Raw genomic sequence first — 27,662 nt, 5'->3', positions numbered from 1 at the left:
GACATTTAAACTGAGAGCTGACTGAGGAGGAGGAGCTGGCCTTGCAGGTGCCAGATGCAGGAGTGGTCAGCTGTGGGCAGGGATGTGGCCATCAGATCACCAGAGGAGGCCACTGGTGCCTCTGAGGTCATTCTGAGGGAGGGCTGGAGAGGAAAGGAAAGGAGCATGGAGGAAGTTAGATGGAAACTGCTGCTCTGACTGAGGCTTCCAGAAGCTGTTCAGTGAAGGCTGGTAGAAGATTGATCTGGTAGCCTGAAGTTTTAAGACTTTGTTGTTTTAAGAGAAAATGTAGAGTTACCACTCCATGACAGTATCTGCCTTGTTCACTAAAGTGTATAAAGGAACCATATCTCTTTTCTGCCATTTTCATCCTTATTTGCCCTCCAGATGCTTGGCATATTCTAGATTGTAGAATTAATGAACTGGACATTTCCAAAAGTTTTCCTACTTTTTCTTCACAAATGTTCTGATTGATGCCACAGAGAAGAGTTTGGAATTCCAAGAGGCTGTTAAGTTCTTCATCGATACCTGGAAGGGGGGTGGCAAACAGGAGATGGGCTGGTCCTGAGCAGGCCTGGGCAAGTCAGTGCAGAGCAGCCGGAGGCCTCTCACTGAGAATTCTGACCTTTTTCACAACCAAGGCCATAAAAAGGTGAAGTTTGCTTCTGCTCTGAGCTTCCAGTGATTTCCAACGACACTCTCCTACTTTAATTGTAACAGTCTTTTAATTCAATCTGCCATAGCAAAATGGCATAGACTGAGTGGCTTAAACAACAGAAATGTGTTTCTCACAGTTCTGAAGGCTGGACGTCCAAGATCTTCCTGGTAAGATCCCTTTTCCTGGTTTATAGAAGGCCATCTTCTCGCTGTGCCCTCACATGGTGGAGACAGAGATCATCTCTCTCTAGTCTCTTATAAGGGCACTAATTCTATTCATGAGAGCTCCATCCTCCTGACCTAATTATCTCCTAAAAGCCCTACTTCCAAATAGCATTACTTTGAAGATGAGGAATTCAACATGAATTTGGGGAAGACATACTAATTTAGTCCATGGCAATGAGCAACTTGCTCTACCACTATTTAAACATGCTCAAAGGAATGAAATATATGTGGTATGTTTGAACAGAATCTAAATCAAATCAAAATAGACCGACTTAGATAAATTATAGATCTGAGATGAAATTATAGTCAACACCTCTGGCTTTTTATTATTTTTATTTTATTTTTTTAAATATATTTTTTATTGATTTTTTACAGAGAGGAAGGGAGAATGATAGAGAGTTAGAAACATCGATGAGAGAGAAACATCAATCAGCTGCCTCCTGCACACCCCCTGCTGGGGATGTGCCCGCAACCAAGGTACATGCCCTTGACCAGAATCGAACCTGGGACCCTTCAGTCCGCAGGCCAACGCTCTATCCACTGAGCCAATCCAGTTAGGGCAACACCTCTGGCTTTTTAAACAGTACAGCCTTCAAGAAACTAACTTGCTTGCCCAGGTCTGTTTGGAATGATCTCTCCCTACCACACTATAACCAGGGAATTAGTTCAGGTTGCCGTAGGTCCAGCAATTCCAGGCTGTCCAATCCTGTCTCCAGGTTTGCAGTTGTGATTCTGTAACCATACAACATATGCTATTCAGCAAATATGTCTTACTGAGATATGTTTTCTGTTCTATAGACCTTATTTTTGGCTGTTTTATTCTACTGCCAATTTACAAATTGAATCATGGCAAATACATGAAGATGTTGCTGACTCAAGTTACAGGTTGGGATATGGGGAAAGATTCCACACATCGAATATTTCTGCAATTTCCATGTCTCATTGGTCAGGGTATTTGTTAAACTCAAGGGGAAGAGGAGTTTGCAGTGGGTGAAGGTCCCTTCCAGCAGGGAACAACCATGGATTCTTGGGTCCTGAAGAGAGTCCTACTCCAAACCACATGTAGAGACTCAGGGCAGACACACAAATACATCTTCTGGTGACCAAATACACAGAATGCTCTTGAGTTCATTTAATCTAGCTTGGTAATTCTACCTTCAGGACCTCTATGAATTACGAATGTCATGTCTCAACCGAGGTCTGGATCTTCTCATTTATCCTTGATCGCACTGATTACTACATTTAGAAGGAGATTTCTTCTTTAGCAAGTTTTAATTCATAATAAAATTTAGTCTTAAAAGATATAATTTTAATGAATCAGTACATAAATTTCTTTTTTTATTTCCAAAGTATGGATATATAAATATGGACTATTTAAAAGAATATCTGAAAATTTCCATCTGTTTTAACTAACCTGTTAAGAGCTGCACAACTCCTCACAGTAGTAGGGATCACAAAGATTAGAGATTCTGATTTTTAAAATTCAAAAAACTGATGTTTACACGTCCTTCTATTGAAATCTTGCCCCAGTAAACTTAAGTCAATGCACACCGTGTACAGCACATCCTGGAATAATGTCATTTGGTTCAACTTTGTTTCATTATAATGTTGAAGAGACAAAAATAAAAATAAAAATCACTTCTCCCCAAGTGTGCATGGGTCTTCTCCAAATGCAACAGTTCCACATCCCAAAGATGTAGGCATGAGGCGAACTGGCTTCTCTCAGTTGTCCCAGTCTGACTGAGTGTGGATATATATGAGCTGCCCTGTGATGGGAGGATATGCTGTCCAGGGTGGGTCTCTCCTGCACCCTGAGCTACCAGAAGAAGCTTCAGCCACATATGCCCCTGATCTACAATCAGAAGATTAGAAAAGACTTATCTTACTTGTTTTTATTAATCTTTTTGAAATGTACATATAGCTCACATTTATTTCAATGTTTGGGTCTCTATTAAGAAGTTTAGTGATGTTTTCGTGACCAGAAATATGCTATAGGAACTCAACTCTTGTTTATATCAGTTACCCTGTGGTTTCTTTATGTTGTTTCACTTAAAGTCCCAGTTTCCAGAAACCTATCCTGGACTTTGAGGATGACTGTATAATCATTTTCTTTGATATTAAAGCTGATCTTGAGCTCACATGGCTGGGGGTCCTTAAAGCCCAATTGCACATGCTGGACCTTATCCAGGAATTGACAAACACTCAGCGGATAAACCATGAGCTTGGCATTTATAGCAGTGAATGTTGAGCTAGAGTACTCCTTAACTTGATAATAAAATCAGTTTATTATCTAAGTTTATTTTCTTCCATCTTGATTTCACATGAATAAATACAAATGGGAGAAAACCTATCCATGGCCATCTGAAAGTTGAGTTATTGTATTTGTCAGTATTATCTAAATGTCAACATGAAATAGACCTCTGCCAATAGTGCTGTTCCTGGTGCTTCCTGCAGCTCCAATAGGTTTCCCTGCTGGCTTCCACCCCGCCAAGTCACACAGCCTTTCCCAGGCACCTTCTGGGCCTGCTATCTTGCTACTTCCATCTCTCTCATGTGGGACATCCAGCCAGGGCTAAGCACATTATCTGGGCCATTATCCATGCTGATATTTTATGTTATTTCTTTGAAGTTCTTCTCAGATCCAGAGGCAAAATGGCAAATGCTAACTCCTTTAGAAATTTATGACTGGAGTTCTCCAAGTGACTGAGTCTTATATCCAAATAGCTGCTCCGTTCCTCTCCACAAAGACAAAATCTCAGTGGTGTTGACTATGCATGTGTCTGGGAGTCTCCTTGCTTGCTTTGCAGAGCACTGCTCTATGATGTTCCTTTGCTGGCTCTTCTCCCTGCCTCTCCTGTGGTCCTGTTGCTCTGGCTCTGCCCATTGCTAAGCTTGTGCTAATTCTATGTTGCCTCCCTAGAAATACCACTAGGCTTAAGGGCTATTCCTAGGATGAAATATATTACTTCTTATTTTCCCTTTGCCTTGATTCCAGTGTGTCTATAAGTAAGCATGTATCTTTTTTTGTACAATCTTGATGCCTCCCAATATTCTCTCTCATTCTTGTTCAGGCACCGCATCCTGTAGATCTGCACCCTCTGTCCTCTGGGCTAACCACTTACTTTATTTTTCTATAATTATGTATCCCCTTAATCCAAACCCTTATCATTTCTAGAGTGCTCTTTTAAACCAGTGTTTGTTCAGCTTGAGAAGGAGGATGGAGGGCATGTAGAAATACCGGCTCCGAGCCCAGCCCCAAGGAGATTCTGGTTCAGTGTAGAGAGTTGCTGGTTCTAAGAGGCTCCCAGGTGAACCTCACACTGGGCATTTCTGGACCATATCCAAGTAGTGCTGTTCTAGATGAAATAATGCTATTCTTGACCTAGAATCTCTCAGATGCACCTTGCTGCTCTCTCTGGTTAGATGCTGACATCTTGGGAAGCTGATACCAAATCTGTTATTGGATGTGAGCCTAATAGACATGTTTACTCTTTATTTAAGTAGTTGCAAGTATGAATTGCTAACGAGTTGGCAAAAGAGCTGTGACATGATTTAAAAGCAAATGCTTTAAGATGCAACAAGCTAATACAGAATGATTAAAATATATCAGGTTAGATAAATGGTCTTATATTATCTGTAATAGAAATTGGTGGTCTGGGCAGGGACAGGCAAAGGTTCCAGGAATGATTTCCCTGACATAAAGGAAGAAGTGAGTCTGCAAGTTTAAAGCACACAACGTTTGAACAATATTGATTCAGAATAAATGAGCACTAGATGTACCCAAGTTAAGTTTTTAAATTCCAAGGGTAAAGGGAATTATTCAGGAGGCAAGGAATTACTTCTGGAGAAAAAATACCACCAAATGGAAAGAAGTTAGATGGTCCTTGAATACTATCCAGCTGCATAAATCTGTGAAACATAGTCTAAAATATAATGAGAAAAATAACGTGAATTAAGAGTGTTATACTCAACAAGGAAAAAAGAGAACAGGCAGATATTCCTCACAATGAAAACCTCAGGCAGTAGAATTCTAGGGATCTCTTTTACAAACACAAAACAAGATTTATCGCTGGCTAGATTCAGCCAAACAAAGGAAGAAGCTTTGAGAAAGAAGGGGCGGGGGAAGTGGAGTACTCATTACCAGATTTCATGTAAAGCCATATATGTATGTGAATTGGAGGAAAAGGACATGTGACTCAAGAGTTTTATTATAGACTAATCTTTCCCTACAAAAAATAAAGGCATATGGAAAATTTAGGAAAAAGCAGTTGTGATTCCAACTTTAAAAGCAGAAACATTTTATTTCTAGCCAAAGAAGAAAATCAGGACCAAAATCTCAGGAAAAAAGTCATGGAAAAAGGATGGGTGGGGAGCTGATAATTCATTTTCATTTCAGATAAAGAAACATTAAAGTGTCTGTAGAACATGATGGTAGGTAGGGGCTGGGAGAGTTGGTGGAGCACAGTCGGTCTAGACATAAGGAGAAGATCTCTGAATTGAACATGGCTTAAGCACCTCCTCAGACTCTGTTGGCCTTATGTTATCCTGGACCCTCAGCCATTTTCAGTGTCTCATCTGCCACCGTGGCTGATAGATTCCTCAGCAGGACTGCAAGGTTCTTCCAAGTGATGCTAACTAGCTGGTGGCCAGTCCCCTCATGCCACTTCTGGGCTTGGGTAAGAAAGCATCCCACTGGCATGGATCTGGCTTCTCAAGCAGATGCTAAAGGGCCTGGGAGATGCAACCAGAAATACAGGAGGATGCATTCCCTGTGAGGTGAGCTTCAACCAATGAGAGGCAGAGTATGGAAAGAAACTGACTAATAAGTTTTCTTTCCTTTTTCCTCCCGATGGGCTGTTCAAGGCAGGTTTCACGTAACCAAGCAAATGTCCATTTGTGCCTCAGCATAAAGGAGTGGCCCCATGGTAATACCTCACACGGCATTACTTTTCATCTTTCCTCACTCATATAACCCTGGGATTGTACCCTGAAATATGCATTAGCTCATAATCCTTGTCCCCCTCATCCCTGCTTTCTAGGGATGAGGGATGATGGGGGGGGGGGGGGGGGGGGCGGAAGAATTGACTCAAGCTTGTAGAGTGGCATGGCTACAGAGCATGGCCGGGGTAGATGATATATACTCTACAGTCCATGTGGAGAAACACAGATTTTAATCAAGTAAAATAATAAAACTGAAAAATTTGTAAATTATGTAAGTAACATAAAACAGCAAATGTGTTTAAAGATTACCATCCATTACTCCTGGAGAATGAATTGGAGGGTAGCACAAGGGTAGAAACAGGAAAAATTTGGGTCAAACTTCTCTTTACAGCATCAGTGTGATTTTGCTGCAAGATTCACCAATTACAAAAATAAATAGACATTGTAGTGACATGTCATTGCATTGTAATTATGGTCTAGTCAGTCTGTGGTCAAGGCTATTTCAGTCATAAATGAAGTCCAGGAGGAGATGTGTGTGGCCAGCAGGGCTGGCACACAGGCAGTGGTGTAGAATAAGGCATGCATGCTCAAGTGGGTGATACTGCCTCCAGGAGGCAAAAATTAGTTCTTGAGGGACAAACCATCTTATTTTTGTGTATGGATAAGAGATATACAGGCACATCACAGACAAATATATAATCTCTAGTATTAAAATTCCATGAGTAGTAGGATAGTTCCAGAAAAAAAAAAAGTCAAGTGTCTCCTTGCCATAGTGATAATGAAAAACACTTTGAGAAAAGCTGTTCTTGGGCATTTTCATGGAGAGAAGCTGTCAGGTGCAGTAAGTGTTGTGGAGGTATGTAGAGTGAGGGGATGGGTAAGATCAACAATGACACCTGATCGTTTTTTGGTTTGGGCAGGTGAGTAATACTGAGAAGGGAGAGAGTGAAGTTCTGTGTCCAATCCCCAGAAGAGGATTTGGCTGTGAACACAACAGACACTCTGCCCTCAAGAAGCATATATTTAAAGAAAGATAAACAACAGAAAATGTTACATTAAATGTTAGCTTGGGAAAAATAAAGCAGGAAGGGGGAATGGGATAGGTCAGGGTTTCTGTGTTAAGAAGTAATTTCTGAGATCTGTTGTGTTTACATTTTCAAGAGGTGTAAGGTAAAGACTTGAATTCATGTTCAAGGACTTTAGTTTTTTGGAATGACCCACCTTGTGCATTTTCGGTGGAGATTAGACTTTATGAACTCGCCTTTTGTAAAGTTTACAACTATTGATGGGAATCTCACTGAGAAGGAAGTCTGATGGAGCAAGAGAAGGGGTCCCCAAATAGGTGAGGTTTTGAGGATCACAAGGGGTCAGAGAAGAGAAAGAAGGTGCCTCATCGGTGTAGATGGGAGCCCAAACTCATGCCTGTTGTCTCCCACTTAGTTTTGTGACTCTATCCTACCCTCCCATTCTTTTCTTCCAACTATATTTTTAATACACAACGCAACATTCTTACTAGTTTCTACTAATCATTATTGAAATCCAGATATTCATACTTCCAAAATAATCAGGTAGAAAAAACAAATAGATAATCTCCTATGTAGTCTAGAACTTTCTTCTGTCATAGTAACAGATAGCAACTGGCTCCACAAAAAGTGAAATCCCACTCCTGACTCTATCTCTGTGTGCAGTTTTTTCCAGTAGCTAATTCTCTTCAGGCCTTTCAGCTCCCTTTCTAAAGAGAGGGAGAGGCTGCTGAGTGAGGACAGACTTCAACATTCCCTTGGCCTAAGTACATAAGACTTGAGAAACACTATGGAGGTCCTTTTGGGCACCAAAACTACAGTAATACATTTCCTGTTGCCATTACCAGCAATTATCTCCTTCAGTATTTGTAATCAATTTGCAACTGCCTAAGTGTTCCAAGCAAGCATTACATTGTGAAAATACTATACTAGAAAGATTGTTTATGGCACTCCAAATTCTGTCCTTCTCCGTGGAAATTGGAAATCCAAACCCAATTTTGACGTATTTTGTATGTGCCATTTATATAAGGTGTTCCCATATGCTGCTAGGAAACATTATGTAGTTTAATGCTTGCTTCATAACATTTAATGAATGTTGAGTTTAATGATAGTATAATTTTCAGTGAATAATGGCAATGTAGGAAGATCTGGTGTTATGGATTAAATTGTGTCCCCTCTCCCCAAAAGATAGGTTGAAGTCCTGATATGCCAGTATCTCAGAAAGTGATGTTACTTACAAATATGGTCTTTGCAGATGTAACTGGTTAAGATTAACTTATACTGGAGTAGGCTGGGTCCTTAATCCAATATGACTAGTGTTTGGTTTTTTAAAATATATTTTTATTGATTTCAGAGAAAGGGAGAGGGAGAGAGAGAGAGAAACATCAATGATGAGAGAGAATCACTGATCACCTGCCTTTCACAAGTCCCACACTGGGGATGAGCCTGAAACCTAGGCATGTGCCCGACCGGAATTGAACCATGACTTCCTGGTTCATAGGCCAACACTCAACCACTGAGTCATGCTGGTCAGGCATGACTAGTATTCTTATAAGAAAAAGAGAGAGACACACACAGAGAGAATGGCGTGACAATAGGCAGACATTGAGAAGCTATTGCCAGTAGCTGGAAGAGAAAAAAAGTACCACCCAGAGTCTCACAGGAGCGTGGCCCTGCCACCTTTTCAGACTGCTGGCCTCCAGAACTGTGAGATAAGACATTTGTTCCTCTGAGCCATCCAGAATGTGGGATTCTACTCCAGCGGCCCAGCGCCACTAACTCAGCCGGGTATGCTTTTGCACTGTGCTTCTGGTCTTGCAGCCAAATTTAAAGTGTAGCCTGGCTTTCTGCTGTTCCCCTGACATTTCTCAGTGTCGTGAACTCAATAAGCAAATGTAGTTCTTTAGTATTAGTTTATGTCAGGCCCAATTAGAATGAAAATTCTACTGTTAAAAACAACTTATTATATGCCAAAACACTTAAAATGGCATAAACACAGCTAATTATTTTGTTTTACTAAATATAGGAATATGAATTCTTGCATTTTAATGTGTTTTGTTTTTAACTATGTTTTCCAAATAATTTTAATAGTTAATTCCTAGTTCCCCAACCACAAAATAATATGAAGTTATATGCTATGAATCAGTAAATACACCAATTTTGTGATGCAATGTGATGCAATGTTCTTTCTTTCTTTTCTTTTCTTTTTTCTTTTTTTTTCTCTCTATGGAGTAGCTGATTTTATGGTTTTCTTGGTCTCTCTCTCTCTCCATCTTGTTTTGCTTTAGAACCATATACATCTTTCTACTTTCTCGTGTTTCACATGATCAGTGTTAATTGAAAGTTGTCCCAGTTATTAAAGCAGTGTGGTCTCTGGACAAAAGAAATACAAACTGTTTCTCCTTACCTTATGTTTTATATAAAGCTTGCCTGATGCAGGTTTTTTGGTATAATTGCTTTAGGTACCATGGCAGTTATTAGAGTTTAAGCACAATAGTCTCCTTTTCTGGATCCACTTTCCTGCTTATACAAAAACCTAGTTAGTTTACTGTTTCTGTGTGAAATTATGTATCTCATAACTCCAAAGAAATGTTACTACTGTCCACACAGTGCCCCAGGTTCCCTTGTTTTGTGAAGTCTGAACTTTCACTTCTGCAGAAGGACATTCAAAACACTTTCTACATGAAAACCTAAGGCAAGCCTGATGGAGAACACTCTTATTGGAGGACATAATTGAGGATCATCCTTAATAAGTTTTAGCAGATATTTTTATCATGGACAATTCAGTTATGAGAAAACCTACTTGTCTGACAAGTAAATTAGGAATCTACAAGTGTTATTATAATAGAATTTTACTTGTAGATCTCCTGGTCTCCATCTCATTCATTTCATTGGCAGTGGCAAATACAGTAAGTACATTCTGAAATTTTATTAATACTTGTCAACTACTCCTTTTCATATAAAATACTCATGTCTTAAAGGAGATTTTATGCAAATGTATTTTACTCTAGGGGGTCACTGTAATAAGATCAGTTGTATTGAATATAATTGAAAGTGTTTCCTGTGCCCAATACAGTCTGATGAATATTTTTATGCAGAAAATCAAGAGAGGATATGCTACTAGGGTTTAAACTTGAGTAGTAAAATTCTGTGTGTTTCTCTACCTTTTCCATGATGATCACATAATCAACTATTTATTGAAAGAAAATGACTTTTAAAGAAATACATCCAAGTCCTGTCACTATTAGACTACCAATTGTATTAGTAATGTATGTGGCAGCCTGCAAGTTTCAGTTTACCTGATTTACCCTTCTGTAAACTCAAATTTGTTGTGAGATCCTTGGGGTATTGATGGGTACCAGAGCTGGTAGTCAAATTATACTCAGGAATGTAAGAAATCCCAAATGCTGCATGGTTAGGTGGGACATGCTACCCTCTGTGTTCTCCCCCAGGGGACGCTGCCTTGCTGACACCCAGGCACTCCAGGACCCCCGGGGAGCATTCAGGATCCCCAAAGGAAAGACTGTCTACTGCTCAGGGTTGACATGGACCTCTGTGATGAGGCTTTGTGGGGTTTTGGGAGGGCAATGCAAAGAACAGACATTTACTAGTAGAATACAGCACACCTCCACATTGCTGATGGGCATTAGAATAATATGTGAAATTGCTGTCAACTGGCTCACCACAGACATTCTCTAAGGTGTTAAATCAGAAAACAAAATTCTCCCTACTACCATAAAACCTGGAATAATTTGATTCCGTTACAATGTGTTAACAAATTGAATCTTGGCAGTAGGAAAACTAGGTTCCTCTCAAGTGACCAGAATGCTGTCTTCTCATCCCTTGAAAGGCAGGCTGTCCTCAGAATAAATCTTTCTGTTGATTTCATATAACATATAGGACATGGTAACAAGGGCTTTGCAAAGGTGTCAGGAGATTGGGCCAAAGTGGAACCATATCTCATCATAGTAACAAAATTACTTGTAGGATTATTTATGCCTTGGTTTTGAATGTCTACTTTTTTAATTCTTCATCTAAGCACATTGCACTCTCCTTGATAACCTGTATATATGACCCTTGCCTGGCAATAACGGCCAGTCATTAATAAGCAGATCTGGCCCTTGACCTGTAGGTAATTGAATTCTAAAGCAAGCAACCATGCACACCAGGACTAGGGAGGAATAATCGCAAGTGTCCACTGCGTGACGGGATATCATCAACAATTTTATTCTGTGTGGACTTTCTTCCAGAAGTTGTTACACAGCAGAGTGATCGGAAGAAAAAACACTCCATCATTTCTTTGCAAATAAGCCTTTGAAGAGGAGATGTTGGTAGAGAAATCCCCTATTGTCCAAGGAAGAGATTTGACAGACCTGCAAGAGCACTAAGGTGTGGGGAGTGAGACATACTTACCAATATTGTAGTTCCTATTGGAACCCATTAGAAGAAATGGATTCTCCTCAAATCATCCTGGTGAATTAACACAGTGCATTTCTTTGCACCAGGATGCCTGCAGCCAACTGTGATTTGGGTCAACGGCTGGTGGTGGTGCAATTATTCACAGTGCACGATGTGAGGAAATAGTATTTGTCATTTGCAGAGGTGTAGAGGTGTCAACATCAGAATTTCTTTTAATTTCCTTCTTTAAAAAAAAATAGCGTAGTGAGGTTAGAAAGCTGTCTATTTATAATACTATCCTCTCACTTTCCTGTTTGAAACAGATATGGCCAAGTTGATGTTTCTTAAACGGGGTATTTTATGGTCTTTAAATAGAATTGTCTTTGCTGTAGGAGTTCTTATCAAGGAGCACACAATTCTCACAGTGTTAAAAATGGGATGATGTTTCAAGCTAATGTCCTGAGGGGAAAATGCTCTTTCTACCTGATCCTATCTGACGTATCCATTGGATAAATAAGAATTTCTTAGGAGAAGCTGAGGATGTGACTTTTGCTAATTAGATTTTTTTTATGAAAAATCAGGGCAGCCTGAATTTAACCAACAACCCCTGAAGTCATGAATACCTGAAAATATAATTATGTAGGCAGTTATTCTTCTAGACCAAAGAAAAATCAATGTGAAGAAAAAAGTTCTTTCATTTGTTTTGCATTGTCTGACCATAGTAAATGCTAAAAGAAACATGTAATAGATGGGTAGAGTGGAGAGCCATCTGTCCATCCAGCCATCCTCGAAATTATACAGCCCCATTGTCATTATTTTAACTAACACCAAATGTGAAAGGAAAAGAGAAAAAAAACCTCTGAGCCACTTAAGAGCATTCAATGCAAATTAATTAACTTTCTGTCCAAGTGAATGATTATCATCACTTTTTGGATTTCTGAAGGTTATAAAAGCTTAACTTCTGTTTGAAATTATTAAAGTATTCTGAGATTAAAGCAATATTCAGAAGGGCAGTTCTTGTTATCTATTTTTACTCTAACTCTTGCGTTCCACCTGAGTATAAGAAACTGATTAAAGGCTGGCCAGTTTTGCTCAGTGGTTGAGCATCAACCTATGAACCAGGAAGTCATGGTTAGATTCCCAGTCAGAGCACATGCCTGGTTGCGCGCTCCATCCCCAGTGGGAGACATGCAGGAGGCAGTGATTGATGATTCTCTCTCGTCACTGATGTTTCTATCTCTCTCTTCCTCTCTCTTCCTCTCTGAAGTCATATATATATATACACACACACACACACACACACACATATATATAGAAACTGATTAAATATATAATTTTTTACTTGAAGGATTAAACTTGAGAGAAAGAAGAGGAAAATTTACTCAGTTAAGATTTTGTTGTTGTTTAATTAGAAATATGTGTGAGGCTAAAATATTGGGAGTTGTCTACAATTAGTAAAAGTCCTTTAGCATGATCCTGAATTAAAATCAGCAGAAAGTGAGATTTTATAGGCCTCCACTTTTATGTATTTGTGCCAGTGAAAAAAAAAGTTCCAATACATTGTCTAAATACATACATTTATAAGATTTTGAAATAATAAAAAATTCTCACTCTTAGTATTAAAAGTGATTTCTAAGATTAATTATCAGGATAGGAGCTTGATTAGGAACTCATTGATATGATCAATTAATAAATTCTTATAATCTGACCTTGACCATGGGTAAAAAGCATTAGTTCAAAGTGAAAAACAGCCTCAACCACGGAGGCCTTGACTTGTCCTTGGTAAATTGGGTCTTTAAAGGCAATCTTGATAATGAGCTGCTCTTCTTTACGTTAAAGTACAGTTTTTTTGCTCAATTAGAAAATGTATTGATTTTTCAGTGTTGGTGTTGTGTGTTTTTTAATATTTGTGGGAAGCCTTAATTTCCCTCTGCATAGATTGGATATAAGACAGCTGTCTTAGTCTTCATTGATTCATTGGCCTATGATGATTCACCAGACAGCTCATCTTCAGGACTTAACCTGATCCTTTGGGTTCTCAGGTTCTGGGGCCTCCCTGGCCTTAAGCACAGATCATGCCAGGAGCACCAGATGCAGGAAGAGTGCCAGCTCATCTAGCCCTGCCTGGGCTTTGACCTCTCACCCAGATTTGCTAATGAGGCCTTTGACATTTCTAGTGGTCTGTTCTCCATGTTTGAGTTTTGTTCTGCATCCTCTGACACATACCCTGAATGCATAACTTGATTTTATATGATTTTGAACTTTAGATAAGTGAATTTATATATATTCTCCTGAGACTTGCTTTTTAAAAATTGTGTTCAATATTTTTTGTAATGAGTGACTCCTCCATGTTCATGCATGCAACTATAGTTCCTTCATCTTCACTGCTGTCCAGTTTTCCCTTGTTTGCCTGAACTTAAGGTAATCTTGTTTGGCATTTGGGGATTTTCCGGTATTTTGTTGTTCTAAGTATTGTCACTAAGGTGTGTCCTTGTCATATCTCCTGCAGCCCGCGTGTAGGACTTTGTTCAGGGCAGGGCTTCCCGATCATGGCAACCATAGAGAATTACATTCTGTATATGGCACATTGGAGAAATCAAAGTCACTTTCTGCCATGAGGGACCAACCCAGCAGGACAAAACTACCTGCTCTGCACCATAGTTGCAAGGGATCAGTGTCACGGTGTGTTTGTAACCCATTCATAGGTTGGGAAGCTGAAGTTGCTAATTCCCAGAGTACTAGAATCTTTACCTCTGCTACCTTATTGCAAATTGCTGACCAAAGTGTTTTGCGGAGTCTAACACTTTCTTATCCTTGATGTAGTTTGTAGCGTTGCACAAACACACATAAACTGGACTGGTTCGCAACTGGCTCCAACCCAATGCACCCACCACCTTTCCAAGGAACATTAATCCTACATGCCCATGCATCACAGTTTCTAATCATCCTTGCTTTGGTCAGGCCACCCTCCTTCCCTCACATGACCTCATTTCCTTCTCTGCCTGTCAAATGCCGGCTCAGTTGGTCTAGTTGAAAAGTATAGGCCTATTCATCCCCATTGTTTCCACAAAGACTGGTTAAGCATTTCTTCCTCTAGATCCCTGAGGCACAGGGATTTGGGACCACTGACCTGAGCTAGAAGAGTCAAAAACACCCCCCCCACCCCCCCCCACCCCCCCCCCCGCCCAGAGGAGAGGTGTGGGAGCTGGCTCTTAGAGATAGGGCGAAGGCTGCCTGGTGGAGAAGGTATGGATGGATGTTCCCAGGAGAAGGTGCAAATTAGGCAAAATCTACAGATATAGAAAACCAGGGATGTTCTGAAAGGTGACAAATGTAAATTAGCTGGGGTTGTGGGTAGAGTGACAAGAGATGAAGATGAAAGGTATGAATAGGTCAAATTGAAATTTTTATCCTAACAAATGAATTCAGGATTTCAGGTGCATGGACAGATTTGAGCCAAAGGGGAGACAGCTCAGTCCTGGGTATGCATGTGTAGGTCTGATAGCTGCTTGGAAATCCATTGAAAGTAAAGAGAGAGTCTGGGTCTGGAATAGAGACCTCAGATGAGTTTGAAGCCATAGGAATGAATAAGATCCTGACTGAAGAAAGAGTGAAAACTCCAGCTACCAAATAGCTTGGTATATGAGACAAGCTATAGTTCATAATTAGTATACATATGAACTACTAGTTCACAATTAGTATAATGTAGCAATTCAGAAAAATGACAAAATAATTTTCTTATTCCATCGAGTAAAAAGCTCTCTTTTTCTTTTAAATTAATTTTGCAAACATATAAAAGTGCTTAGCATAGATTTTTCTCAACCATCTCAATCCACACCTAATGGGATCAGACGCAGGATAAATTTCACCGCTGGGGGTGAGAGGGGAATTTAGACTCTGTATTCCTGCCTGGTGACTGTCAGGAGAGGGTTGCCAACTTTGCCAACTGGGTGGCTGTTTTGTAATTTAGACACAATAAATCTAAGCCGAGCAATTTCCTTCTAGAAACTTGAATTGCCTCCTTAGCAGAATGATGAGAGTTAGATTTAAGCTGTGGGGTTAGATGAGAGCTTTAGAAAAGATACCCAGAGGACTCTATTAATTGCACTCTTGTTTTAAAGGTAATATAGTTTTTCTTCTCAGGAAACTTTGGTGGTAAATTCCCTATAAGCATCAGCTTATGAGTTAGAGGACTGAATGGCGCTTTTGAGGTTTTGTTCTGCAGGCAGTAGAGGCAGTATTCATAGAGCCATCATCTCTCCTGTTTCATGTGTGCAGGGCTGACAGGGGCAGGGAGCTTGCTCATGTTGTACAAGATGTGCGTAGGGCTTATAATCTATCTATAAGCTAAAATTAGCAAGAAAACAGTAAAACACATTTTTACATAGCAGACCCTGTGTGTCAGGCACCATCCAAGCCCACTGCATGAATAAACTCCCCGTGTGGTCCTGGGCCTGTGAGCTGGGCCTCAGGATGAAGAAGGCACAGAGATGTGTCACCTGGATCTGGGAGTCTAACCTGGGCCATCGGGCTCCAGGGTCCACACACTGAACCATGTGCTCGCTGGAGCACCTACTGTGTGCCAGGAACCCTTCTAGACTCCAGTGGGACCACAATAAACAGGACAGACTTTGGCCCCCCGAGCCTGACTCCTTGAAGCTTATATGCCACAGGTTAGGATGTGAGAAAATGGCTTAAAATAATACTTGAGGTAAAAGAATGTTGCATGTAATTTATGACTAGGATATTTAAACTGGCTAACATATGCTTTTGGGGAAGAAATAAGCCATTAGTTGCATCTGATAAACAGAGTTAATTAAAATCATCTTTTCAGGCATACACTAGCCAAGAAGACCTGCTTTTTCTTTTACTATATAAATGTAATGCTGAGCTGCCAGTGCCAAGACCAATTTAATTCACTTGCTCAATTACAAGTTAAAAGAAAGAACTTTCATAACATATTCGCTCTCTGCTGCTTTGGGGTAATGACTGGCTGAATTGATGAACTTTATATAATGATCTGTTGCTATGGCAACATGCTGCCCAGTGAGTGGAAGAGGGCATTTCATCATTACCTTATGGATAATGGTTGGAACAGCAAAGGATGCAAATACAAAAGGTTTCCTTTTACACGGCAGTACGCTGGGTCAACGAGACAAACACGAAAAACGGCTCTCAGATACAGTGTCTGGGATCAGAGTCTGATGACAAGTGGAAATAAAGGAATTTCGCTTCCCAGGCTCGTGGCCTTGGTGTCTGCAGGGATTCTCCAGCCTGCCACAGATCACTGTGTCAGAATTGCCACTTGTCCCTTCAGTCTTAATTTTGGTACTGCATTCAGCACGGGGAAAGCAGAATAATAAACATTCCTTTCAAACATGACAAAACTTAGAGAAACAGTAAGAGGAAAATGGAGTGAAGATTAAAGATTTCACTGTTCAATGCTTTGCAATAACCACGACATCTTTATATCACATTCTCCTGAACTAGCTCTCTGTTTCTTGGTATGACTTTTTTCTTTTCTTATAAAACAACAACAAAAATTCTATATATCAAGTATGTTGCCACTCCACCTTCTAAGATTTTTATTGCACCTTAGAGAAAATATATATATATTATGAGTTTGGAACTGCTTCAGGCTGCTGTTCTTCAGTTAATTTTTTGGCATCTTTTTCATTGTACAGGGCCACTATACACATAGGGAATCATGACTTTCACTTTATTATTTCATTTTTTAAACTTCAGTGAATGAAGGAAGGCTGTCTTATCATCTACAAGTATGAAAAATAAAAATTATTTAATTAACAGCAATAGTAAACATTTTATTGAGTTGACCACATTTCTTTTTTTTTTCATCTCTCCCTCTCTCCTTCCTTCCTGCCCTCCTCCTTTCCTACAAAAGGATTTTGTTCATAAAATCTTGAATTTTGGTGAGACTGAAATTCTACAAATCCTCCAAAAAGAAACACATTATGATCAGCGACCTTTTCCTCAGATACTTGAAAGTTCATTCTTGAGTGTTCATTAGTTCTCTTTAATTTCCCCTAAAGATCACCAGAGTCATTAGCCAAAAGGTCGTGAGCAATAGTGTCAGCTTTATGAGTTATTGGATAATGTTTATCAAAATGCATCAGTTCTTCACACATCATCTGTTCTTTTCTACCCTATAACCATATGTATAGCTTATAGGCATCAAATAAAAGAAACTTTAATATTTGAAAATATTCATCAGTAATGTAAATTTTAGGTTGTGATCATAATAGGTAAAATAATTTGAGTCTGACATTATTTATAATACTCTTGCATTAGAATTGAGTCATAATAGCTTAGAGAAATAGGGAAAACAACTTACAGTCTATTTTTGAAATTGCTTTGAGCAAGTATCTGGATGACAAAATCTATTTTTATATTTCCTACTCTTGACTTGGAGTCTGTGCTAGTTTGCTGGGGCTGCCATAACAAAGATAACAAAGTACCACTTACAGGGCGGATTAAACAACAGAAATTTATTTCTCACAGTCTAGAGGCTGGAGTTCCAAGGTCAATGTGTCTCCATGTGGGTGCACTCGTCTGTATCCTAAGTTCCTCTTCTTATAAAGACACCAGTTACATTGGATTAGGGACCCCCCTTATGACCTAATTTTATTTTCATTACTATGTTAAAGGCTTTGTCGCAAAGTATAGTCACAGTCTGAGGTACTAGGAGTTAGGACTTCAACATATGAATTTTGTGTCCATAACAGTTTCTATTTGAATATAAGGCATATTTTCATATGAAATGATATAGACTGCTATACTTGACCATCTCTATCAAAATGCAAAATAAAACCTTATTAAAATTACTAAATTCATGTTAGTTGGCAAACTGAACATGACAGTTTTCCACAAAGTCAAACATATGGTTAATTTTCTTTTTTTTTTCTATATATGGTTACTTTTCAACAACTAATAATTGAATTATGTGCATTAGAGCTTACAGTAGACAGAGCTTGTATTACATACAACAATTAGCAGTTTAAGGTTCTTACTTTAATTGTAAATGTCTTCATTTAAACAAATCTTTGCCACCTTAAATCCTCCCTCTTTTTTTAAAAAAAAATAGAATTGAAATAGATTTTTAAATCGGATTATTTCTTTTTTGCTTCCTGAGTTTATGGAAATGAGAGCCTCAAGCCTGATAGAGAAGTCAGATCTGTCCTGGGCTTGGCCCCACTTATACATTAATTATCTGTGTTTTGAATTCCATAAGATAAGCACATGTTTATAAATCATGGCTTAATCTTTGCCTTGAATAACAACTGCCATCGAGTACACTGTTTTATCAGTCCACCTGATCTTTTAGGAAGTCATCAGCTGCTATACCATTACTGACTCACCTTTATGGGAGTTGAATGATATCTTTACATGCTTTCAAAACAAAAATGCCTCTGAAGGTACAGAAACCAGTCCTTGATTGATATGAAGAGGACCTAAATGCTGGCCCAATAGTCTGATCTTTCTAATTCAACCTTTCTGGGCCCTGCTTTTCTCACCTGCCAAATTCAAAATATTTTTGTGGGTCCCTTCCAACTTTAATGTCCTGTGACCATTTGAAATTGTAGTTTAGAAAAGAAAATGATGGTACATGATTTGCATTGGAGGTGGCCCTACCAATGAGATCACTCATTGTCCCAAGTGAATGATTCAGATAAGAGACTGAATTCAGAAAATGAAGGTGGTCTATATTTTTTGATGTGTACATCAAGATAGCCACCTGTGCTTTTCTATGCATGTTAGCTTTATTTTGAAACAATTGGTTAGTTTTTATTCCTGTTTGCATTAGCTTTAACATGTTGATCATTCCAGCTGTGTTTGATGAGAGATCCCATCACCTACACCTTTCTATGTGAAGGTAGTTCAGGGTCATTTGTTTTCTCAGCTTTTGACCAGTTTTCAAAATCCTGTTGTAGCTCTGTTTCTTTCCCAGAAAATGTTTATAGTGTTCAGTTTGAGAGATAAACTATAAATATGTGACTCTCAGATTTGTGTCCATACCATTTTTAGTAGTTGACATTTCCCCTCCCTTTTCCTCCCCTCCCCTCCCCTCCTCTCCCCCATGGAGATTAAGGTCAATGTAGAAGTCACAATACAAGTGAATTAGCAATTAAACTGTGATACGTGTTATAAAGCAAAACAACAACAAATGAAGTGCTCTGAAGGTCCCATTGTTGTGCAAATCATTGGTCTCTTTCATGACCCTGCCCTTCTGCCAAGAAAGAAACAATGACTCTGTCACATCCTTGTCCAGAGCAAGTGCGCTTAAGCCTTGTGTTGAACAAGGAGGGGAGGACATTGGACTGGAGCCTGATGGAGCATAGAAGGTTTGATGCACTGCCTACCTGTCAAGGTGCTGGCTGGTGGGGATTCTAAGTATCCTCTCCAGAGTCCCTGATTACATTTCTACTTTAGTATAGTGGTGTCATTAGTGTTGTGGGATTTAGAAATGTCACTCCTTAAACCAGTGGTTTTCAACCTTCCTAATGCCGCAACCCTTTAATACAGTTCCTCATGTTGTGGTGACCCCCACCCATAAAATTATTTTCGTTGCTACTTCATAACTGTAATTTTGCTACTGTTATGAATCGTAATGTAAATATCTGATATGCAGGATGTATTTTCATTGTTACAAATTGAACATAATTAAAGCATAGTGATTAATCACGAAAACAATATGTAATTATATATGTGTTTTCCGATGGTCTTAGGCGACCCCTGTGAAAGGGTCGTTAGACCCCCAAAGGGGTCGCGACCCACAGGTTGAGAACCGCTGCCTTAAACCCACTCTTCTCTGAAATGGAGAATTACTCAGGCTTTCTTTTTCTTTATTTGATTTAATTTATTCAAGGAGAATTATATTCCTTGGAATACTTTGAAATTCCTTGGTTATTTTGTGTTTCAAATTTACCCATTTGTATAAGTAATAAATGTCTCAAATCAACACATTGCCCGCCTTAAACACATTGTACACAATGTCATATATTGATTATATCTCAATTTTAAATAATTTCTATATAATCACGATTAATCATTCTTTAAGGAAGCTGAGCACCTATTATGTGCCAGGCACCAGACCAGGCCTCTGAGATGGAAAGAACAAGATCCCATCCCTGCCCATGGGAGATGTCCCTTGTAGAAAGACGAGTCAGTGGTGAGAGAATGCCCTGACTTGGGTGTTATGGGAACCACAGGAGGAAACTTGTGCCTGGGAGTGTGCAGAGGGGCCAGAGAAGACTGTCAGCCATCTGAACTAGGACACAAGGACACCAGGTTTCAGAGCAGGGTGGCTGGGAGGCCACTTCAGGCAAAGGACCTGCCTTTGCAGGGACCAGGGCAATTGCAGGCTGGCTGTGCTGCAAGCGCCCCCTGGTGACCAGCACAGAAAGGTGAGGGGGAGGGGAGCAGAAGGTTAAGAGACTCACAGGCCAAGCAAGGCCCAAGGATGACTCAGATGGTGCCTGCACCTCATGCAGAAGGTCTGAGGCAGGAGACAGTGTGGTCATGTGTGCCCTGATGGTCACTTCAGACTCAGTAAGGGGAGTAGAGTGAATATTCTGGAGACATCCAGGTGAGAAAGGTGTTCTACGCTAAGGTGACAGTGTTCTGGCCATGGAGCGAGAACGAAGTGTGGAAGTAAAGGCTTCAAGGAACCAAAAGAGCTTCATAAGTGCTGTGGGGAAGGGAGTTCCACAGGTGCTGACCCTGGTGCCATGGGAGGGAGGGGCTTCAGGAGGCTCCTCACAGGATCAGATGCTTCAGGAGAAGGAGGAGACCCAGCAGAGGCAGAGGAGGTGGGCCACCTCTTAATTCCACACCGAGCACCACTCTCTGAGGTGCTTCTAAGCCCCACGATGTTGTCACTTCCAGGTCAGCCGGAACACCAGATCCCGATGTGCAGAAAATATGCTGGAAAGTTTTGATCTGTGATGGTTATTTCTTTGAAGTCATTTTATTAAAGATCTTTTTGAAAATTTTTACGTGCAGTTGCTTAAGAGTTTGAAATGCATGTCAGTGTATTGACATTTGAACAATTATTTAGGCAGGTTTCTCAGAGTAATAATCTACCAAAAATACATGTTAAGCAGTAAGGGGTCTTTGCTCAGCTGTTGCATAGGATTTAGTCCTATAAGCTCTGTTTCCCGTGAAAATAGTATAGTAACAGACAGGGGATGAAGGTTCGCCAGGTGAACGCCCCTCTCCTTTGTCCCCTCCCCACCCCACTCCTCCATTGCTATAAAATGCTCTGTTTTGCCCCAGGAATCTCTTCTTTAGCTCTCAGGAGCCTTGCCATCACCGCCACCTAGTGAGAGCCTTGCCATCCACTGGCTCAGTCAGTGTTCCCTGATGTCCCTGTCGCTGCTCCACAGGAGGCTGTCACCTCCCTCTGCTGGCGAGGACCGCCTCTCAGGGTGCTGTGGCTGAAACATCGCTGCTCACTCACCTTCCTGAAACTCCCACCTTGTCCTGGTCACTGCCTTGATGCCTTGTGTTTATTCATGCTTTGCATTCTGCCAGGCAGAGTCAATGAAGGCGAATTCCCCACTAGCTGGGAACTGCGATTTCCATTACTTGCACAGTAAAGTCATACAAATTTTCTTCAACACTTAAATCTATGTATCGTGTATTTATTAAAATGTCTGCCTGCCTGTTCCACAGACTGCCCCCTCCCTCCATCCCCCCACCCCCCTCTCTTTCTCTCCTGCTCACAAACACATACCCCCCGCCGCCCCCACAAAGACAGATACTGTGTTTTTAATCATCCCCACATACCACAGAATTATGCTTTTATGCTTGAACTTTCTCAAACACATTTAACCAGCTAGCTTAAAATAAAATTAAGTAATAGTTTACTAATGGTGCATGTATTATTTTGTAGTCAGTTCATAATACATGTTCGAAGAAGATGTTTCAGATAGCCATTTTTAAATAAATTCAGGACAACATATGTCTGCATAAGTATTTTTTTCCTTTAAATGTAAACATCTTTTCTCTGTAAAAGTAAACATCTCTAAGGACTTCCACGAAAACAAAAAACTGGAAGTATTTTCTGTCCAGAGCCTTCCAAGATTAAAGATTGACAGGAGGCCTTGGAGCCAAAGGGTTATGACTTACTTTTGGTTTTAGGTCACTTCTTAGCCTCCTTTTCTGTGTGCAGAAGAAGGATGTTGGAAACCTTGGACCCTGATGGGTTTTATTCAGTCACTGCCTTCAGCATGACCTGAGGAATTGATGACATGTTGGGGAGGTGCTTCTAGAGGGTTGGGTTCACGCACTGGGTTTGCAGGCTGATAGCAGGGGCCTAGCCCCAGGGACAATAGCATGTGTTTTAAGTCTGTGTCCCTGACACCTGGCATTGACCCCTCACTTGCTGAAAGGCCCTTCTTCCGTGCCCCTCACAGCCAATCTGGGGAGTCTACGTGGTCAGGGACACTCATCCTTGGGCAGTGCTTATAAATAAGTGAGCAGACACCTGTAGTGAGCAGAAAAACTGCAGGTGGAACTGCAGGGTCCAGGTTAGCAATGGATGCTTATCGTACAGGGAAGAAGGCTTTGGGGAGTTGAGACCAAGAAAAGCATCCCTAAGAAGAACATCAGAGCTAAAGAGGAAGGGGTTGATGGAAGCTGGGGACAGAGAAGGGCAGGATGGAAAAGGGGCAGCCTTCACTGTCCTGCAGATTTGCAGTTGCCCGTGGCCTGGCATCTGCCTTCCTGGGGTGGCAAAGTCAGGACCTCTGACACTGGAAACCCAAGATTGTCTCTTAGAATTTCTGTCACCTGATGGTCCACAGGGGGTGGGTGGTTCCTTCGAGCTGCAGTAACCTCCGGTCTCCAGGCTTGCTCTAGGACGAGGCAGATGGTAGCTGAGTGTTCTCTCCCCTGGCTGCATGGTAGGTCTGCTGAGAGCTGTAAAAATGCCTGGTGCCCAGGCCCACACCCAGTGCGGCTGATGGACTAGGTCTGGATTGGGGCCCCAGCAACAGCATCTTCAAAGCTCCTCAGACGATTCTCTGAGCAGCCAGGCTGGGAGGCCCACTGACCTTGTGTCCTTCCTTCCCTGTTGCCTTTGCAGATTATGGCACCATTAAGAAGGTGCGGGCGCCCCTGACTGCGACCTCGGGGAGCTGTGTGCTGGAAGAGATCGAGCTCTTCCCGGAGAGGCGGAGGGAGCCCATCCGGAGCCTGCAGATCCTGCACAGCCAGAGTGTCCTGTTCGTGGGCCTGCGGGAGCACGTGGCCAGGATCCCGCTGAAGAGGTGCCCGTTCCACCGCACGCGCAGGTAGGGGAGCCCCAGGTCCATCCTGCACGCTGTGCCCTCGCAGCCACACCACCTGAGAGAGGGCACAGGAGCCAGAGGCCTTCACATTCCCTGGGGTTGAATAGCAGCCGGGCCTAAACGTCCCTGTGTCGTGACTCCCAGGATGCAGAGGGTTTTGAAGAAAACTGATTTACTGTGATGAACATAACCCACCAGTGTCTGTGGAGGAGGAGCCATATTATTACATCTGCAAGCAAAGGTCAGGGCTACAACAAATTATTCAGCGCCTTAGAACACTCAGTGATAATGCTGGTCATTGGCATTCCTGCATTAATTTGGCACAAGTTTCATTTTATTTGTGTAATGCATGTGTGCGTGTGTGTATGTATATGTGTGTGCGTGTACACATTTTCTATATGTTAGAATATATGTATCAGAACAATATGAAGTATGCGTCCTCTCAACCCAAAGTTAATCCCCCCAAAGTGGCAATGGCACCCCCTCTCTGGTCAGTCCTCATGGTTCCGTCCTGGGCACTTGCTGTCTAGGGATGCTGTCCCTCTCCAGAGGCTCCAGATTCACCCAGGCTGCTGGGAGGAGGGAAGGAAAAGGGAGTTTCTCCAGGCTCTGGAGAACCCATGTACCAGCACACCTTTCCTCACTGCCTCGGCCAGTCTGCTCACCCACCATGCGGTATCCACTATGGACGCAGTGCTATTTGAAGCTCAGTTTGTGAAAATGCAGGCCCATATGCTTGGGAAGCTGCAAGTTTCTGTGTCCACCATACATTTGACCAGCACTGTAATGTTGGAATGCTGCATAAATGCTCTGACGGCTGATACAAGACTGGCTCTGGGGAAATCATAAGCTTCAGTGTCCATGGGGCTCAGTCCCCAAAACAGGGCATCGGTGCAGACTTGGTGTGGAAGTGGATGTTTAGATATGTCACTCACAAACACCATGCACAGGTCATTGTTTCTCAAACCAGGCACCCAGTGGCATGAGCTTTGGGTTCAGAGGCTGGGAGTGACATTACAGACCTGCACATGCTATTTCTTGATCTGGTCACTACAGTATTTTACACCCCACTTTCTTACCTAACATGCAAATTACTGTAGAATGAAATGAATAATGTGCAGAGTGAAAAATTTAAAGCACTCTGCAAAGTGTAGAAGGAAGGTTTTATGTATTGCGATATCTCCTTCTGGATGATTCTAGAAAATGAAGTCTGTACTATCATACCTTCATTGGTAATAGAGTGTTGAGAAATAACATTAGGGACCTTCTAGCTAATAACAATGCTATTGCGAGCATTGATACTGGATGGTGATATTTATTACCAGCTATCTTTTATAGAGCACCTTTTTCCTAACATTAACCAATGATTGCTTAAAACTTGTTTGGATTTGTGTTCCCTGCTGGACTAATTGAAGCCAGGGATTATTCTGCCAGTTGCTGATGACTCAGTGGGGGACAGACAGAGAGAGTTGGAGTCTTGCTAACAGACATGTCACACATCAGAATGCATTAGAAGGGCACCAGTCTTGCAGCTCCATCCCCATGAGCTCTGAGATGCAACAGTGACTTCTTCGGGGAGTGACCCTGATTACTGCGCACAAAGACACAGGCCTGTGCTGTATGTCAGGTGTTTCTGGTGCCAGAGTGGGAGTTCATAGCTTGCAAAGCATTAGGCCATTCATCCTCTCATGGTGATTCCCTTCATTGGATCTGGGTTCCTGGTGCTCAGCTCCTTGTAGGTAAGGAATCCAAGTCCTGCATCAGATCCCAGAAGCCAGGCCTCATCTTCCCTCTCACAACTCTTACACGACTGGTCATGATTCAAGGCTGGTCATGAATCCACAGGAGTGGCTGCCACCAGTCACTGTGGCCAGGAGCAGTTCACAGCTCCCTCTTTCTGTCGAAGAAATTAAGGCCACTTTTCTGTCATCATCAGGCTCCTGCAGAGGGAAGAATTTACTATTATATCCAGAGCTGTCTCCCTGCTGGTTACTCGTCCACTCGCTCAGAGGAAAGCAGAGTGAGACTGTGACTTCACTGTAGATCGATGGACTGTGGTCTCTGTGTGCCCACTCTCAGTGGGGAGTAGTTTGGGTCTGACTCTTAGCAATTCCACTTGCGAAAAGAAAATATTTTAATTCAAGAGTTTCTCTGGATTCTTTCCAATGTTTCTCTGCCATCCTCCTATAGAAAGACAAAAAAATCTCCCTAGTGAAAATTAACTGGGGGAAAAAAATCAATTTTTAAGAAACTAATATCTTTGTGACCAGATTTTCTTTATGTGAATTATGTGGAGGAATTGTTTTTTGTTTTTGTTGGTTTGCCTGTTTTGACAAAAGCAATGTTGATTTTCCAGAAGTATGCCTAGGAAATTACACTAAATAGGAACAGAATAATAATTGAGTAACAGGAGGTTACTGACCTCTTCTTTAAATAAACTTTCTGTAGTAGAATGTAAGTCATTTTAGCTGCTACTAGAAACTCAATTTTATTAATGAATTTTGAAGTGTTTAAGAAGAAAAATTGATCTTAAGTAATCATATTCCCATTTTTCATTTCTTAGAATGCCTTTTCTTCAAAGGCAATGCATAGTTTGATGAACGTGTATAAATGATAACAATTCATACAATTCCACAACTTTTATATGTTTGGCATTGTGCTGGATTTTATCACTACTTGATCATTTTATCATGTCAATAATATACCCTGAGTGTAAAGTCATATATTATCTCCATTTTTCAAATGAAGAAATAGTGGCTTCGATTTTTGGTGTCCTGCTCAAGGTCATATGGCTCTAGTGACATGAAGCCCAGGTTCAAAGCTGGGAGTTGCTACACCTATGGCCCAGGCTTCATCTTTGGTTCTCTGCCTCTTTCCTTTCTTCTATTTATTTCTTTTTTTAAAAAGAAATTATTATTGATTTCAGAGAGGAAGGGAGAGAGAGAGAGAGAGAGAGAGAGAGAGAGAGAAAGAGAGAGAGAGAGAGAAGAGAGAAAGATAGAGAGAGAGAGATATTAATGATGAGAGAGAATCACTGATTAGCTGCCTCCTGCACACGCCCCACTGGGGACTGAGCCTGCAGCCTGGGCATGCGCCCTGACCTGCTTTTTACTTAATAACCTAAAGAGAAAACCTCAGTTCTTGTGGAACAGTAAAACCCCTTTGCAGAGAAGAGTAGTGATATAAAACATTAGCCAAAAGATTGGAAACCCTTGGGCCTTACGTGTTTGTTTTGTTTTGTTTTGTTTGTGTTTTATTATAAAAACTAACTGGGAAGAGGAGCAAAGCGGAAAACTGGATGAATCATAGCCTATAAATAAAACAGAAGACACATGCCTTTTAAATTTTGCTTTATAAAACTGGGGTGTGTGTGTGTGTGGATGAAACCATTAAAATAAGGAGCTTGGCTCTATTGGAGCATTGGTATCTAATTATCCTTAATCCAGTCAACCTGTACTAGTTATCATTTAGTTAAAGAAACTAAATGATAGTTTCATTATTAAGAAAATTAGTATGGAAATTCAGACATGGCTTGAAAGGGAAAATTTTTAAAAGGTGGAGTTAATTGGTTGGCAATGTTATTAATTACATATTATCTAAAGACTGCATCTGCCCGATGGGAGAAATATACACCTACAGAAAGACATTGCAGGATACCCACATGTCCCTAGCAAGACAACATTGGCCATTCAGGTATGAATCACATAAGCATTCAGAAAGGCATTTTGACATGTACTCATTTTACAAACTATTCTCCCTTTCATATGAATTTAATATTTCCCAAATCTCAACGTCTTGAGTTTTTGTTTGTGTTGGGATTGGTGTGGCCTCTGAAGACGGTGGTCCGTTTTCCTTAGTTAACTCATTGCTAGTATATTTATTGAACTTAATATGTGCCAAGCACCAAGCCAGGCCCTGAGTGGATGATGACAAATGAGGCAGCCCTGACCCTGTCATGGGGCTCAGAATCTAATGAGAAATTCTGGCATAAATAAAATCTCCAGAATATCTATTGTTGATTTGAGCCAATGGGCCTTGGAGTTACCTTAGAGTTTATCCCCAGATCAATTTATCATTACAGCTGATCTCAGATGGACTACATGAGGAC

The 27,662-nt window shown here is 41.0% G+C and overlaps 1 protein-coding gene across 3 annotated transcripts in view; it reads left to right on the top strand.

Moving 5' to 3' along the window:
• The window catches only part of SEMA5A (semaphorin 5A), a 394,782-nt gene that overhangs the window by 307,699 nt on the left and 59,421 nt on the right, over nt 1–27,662 (top strand). For all 3 annotated transcript variants that reach the window (XM_070411885.1, XM_070411886.1, XM_070411888.1), the window contains exon 12: nt 23,350–23,557. In XM_070411885.1, coding sequence (XP_070267986.1) covers nt 23,350–23,557 — 208 coding nt within the window. The remainder of the gene's footprint in view (nt 1–23,349; nt 23,558–27,662) is intronic.

This window comes from Myotis yumanensis, unplaced genomic scaffold, assembly GCF_028538775.1.
Source record: "Myotis yumanensis isolate MYYU_CA2020_CCGP unplaced genomic scaffold, mMyoYum1.0.hap1 SCAF_4, whole genome shotgun sequence".
In the NCBI taxonomy this organism is placed as follows: domain Eukaryota; kingdom Metazoa; phylum Chordata; class Mammalia; order Chiroptera; family Vespertilionidae; genus Myotis; species Myotis yumanensis.
Note: the sequence above shows the minus strand (reverse complement) of the source record. Positions and strands in the feature narration are given on the sequence as shown.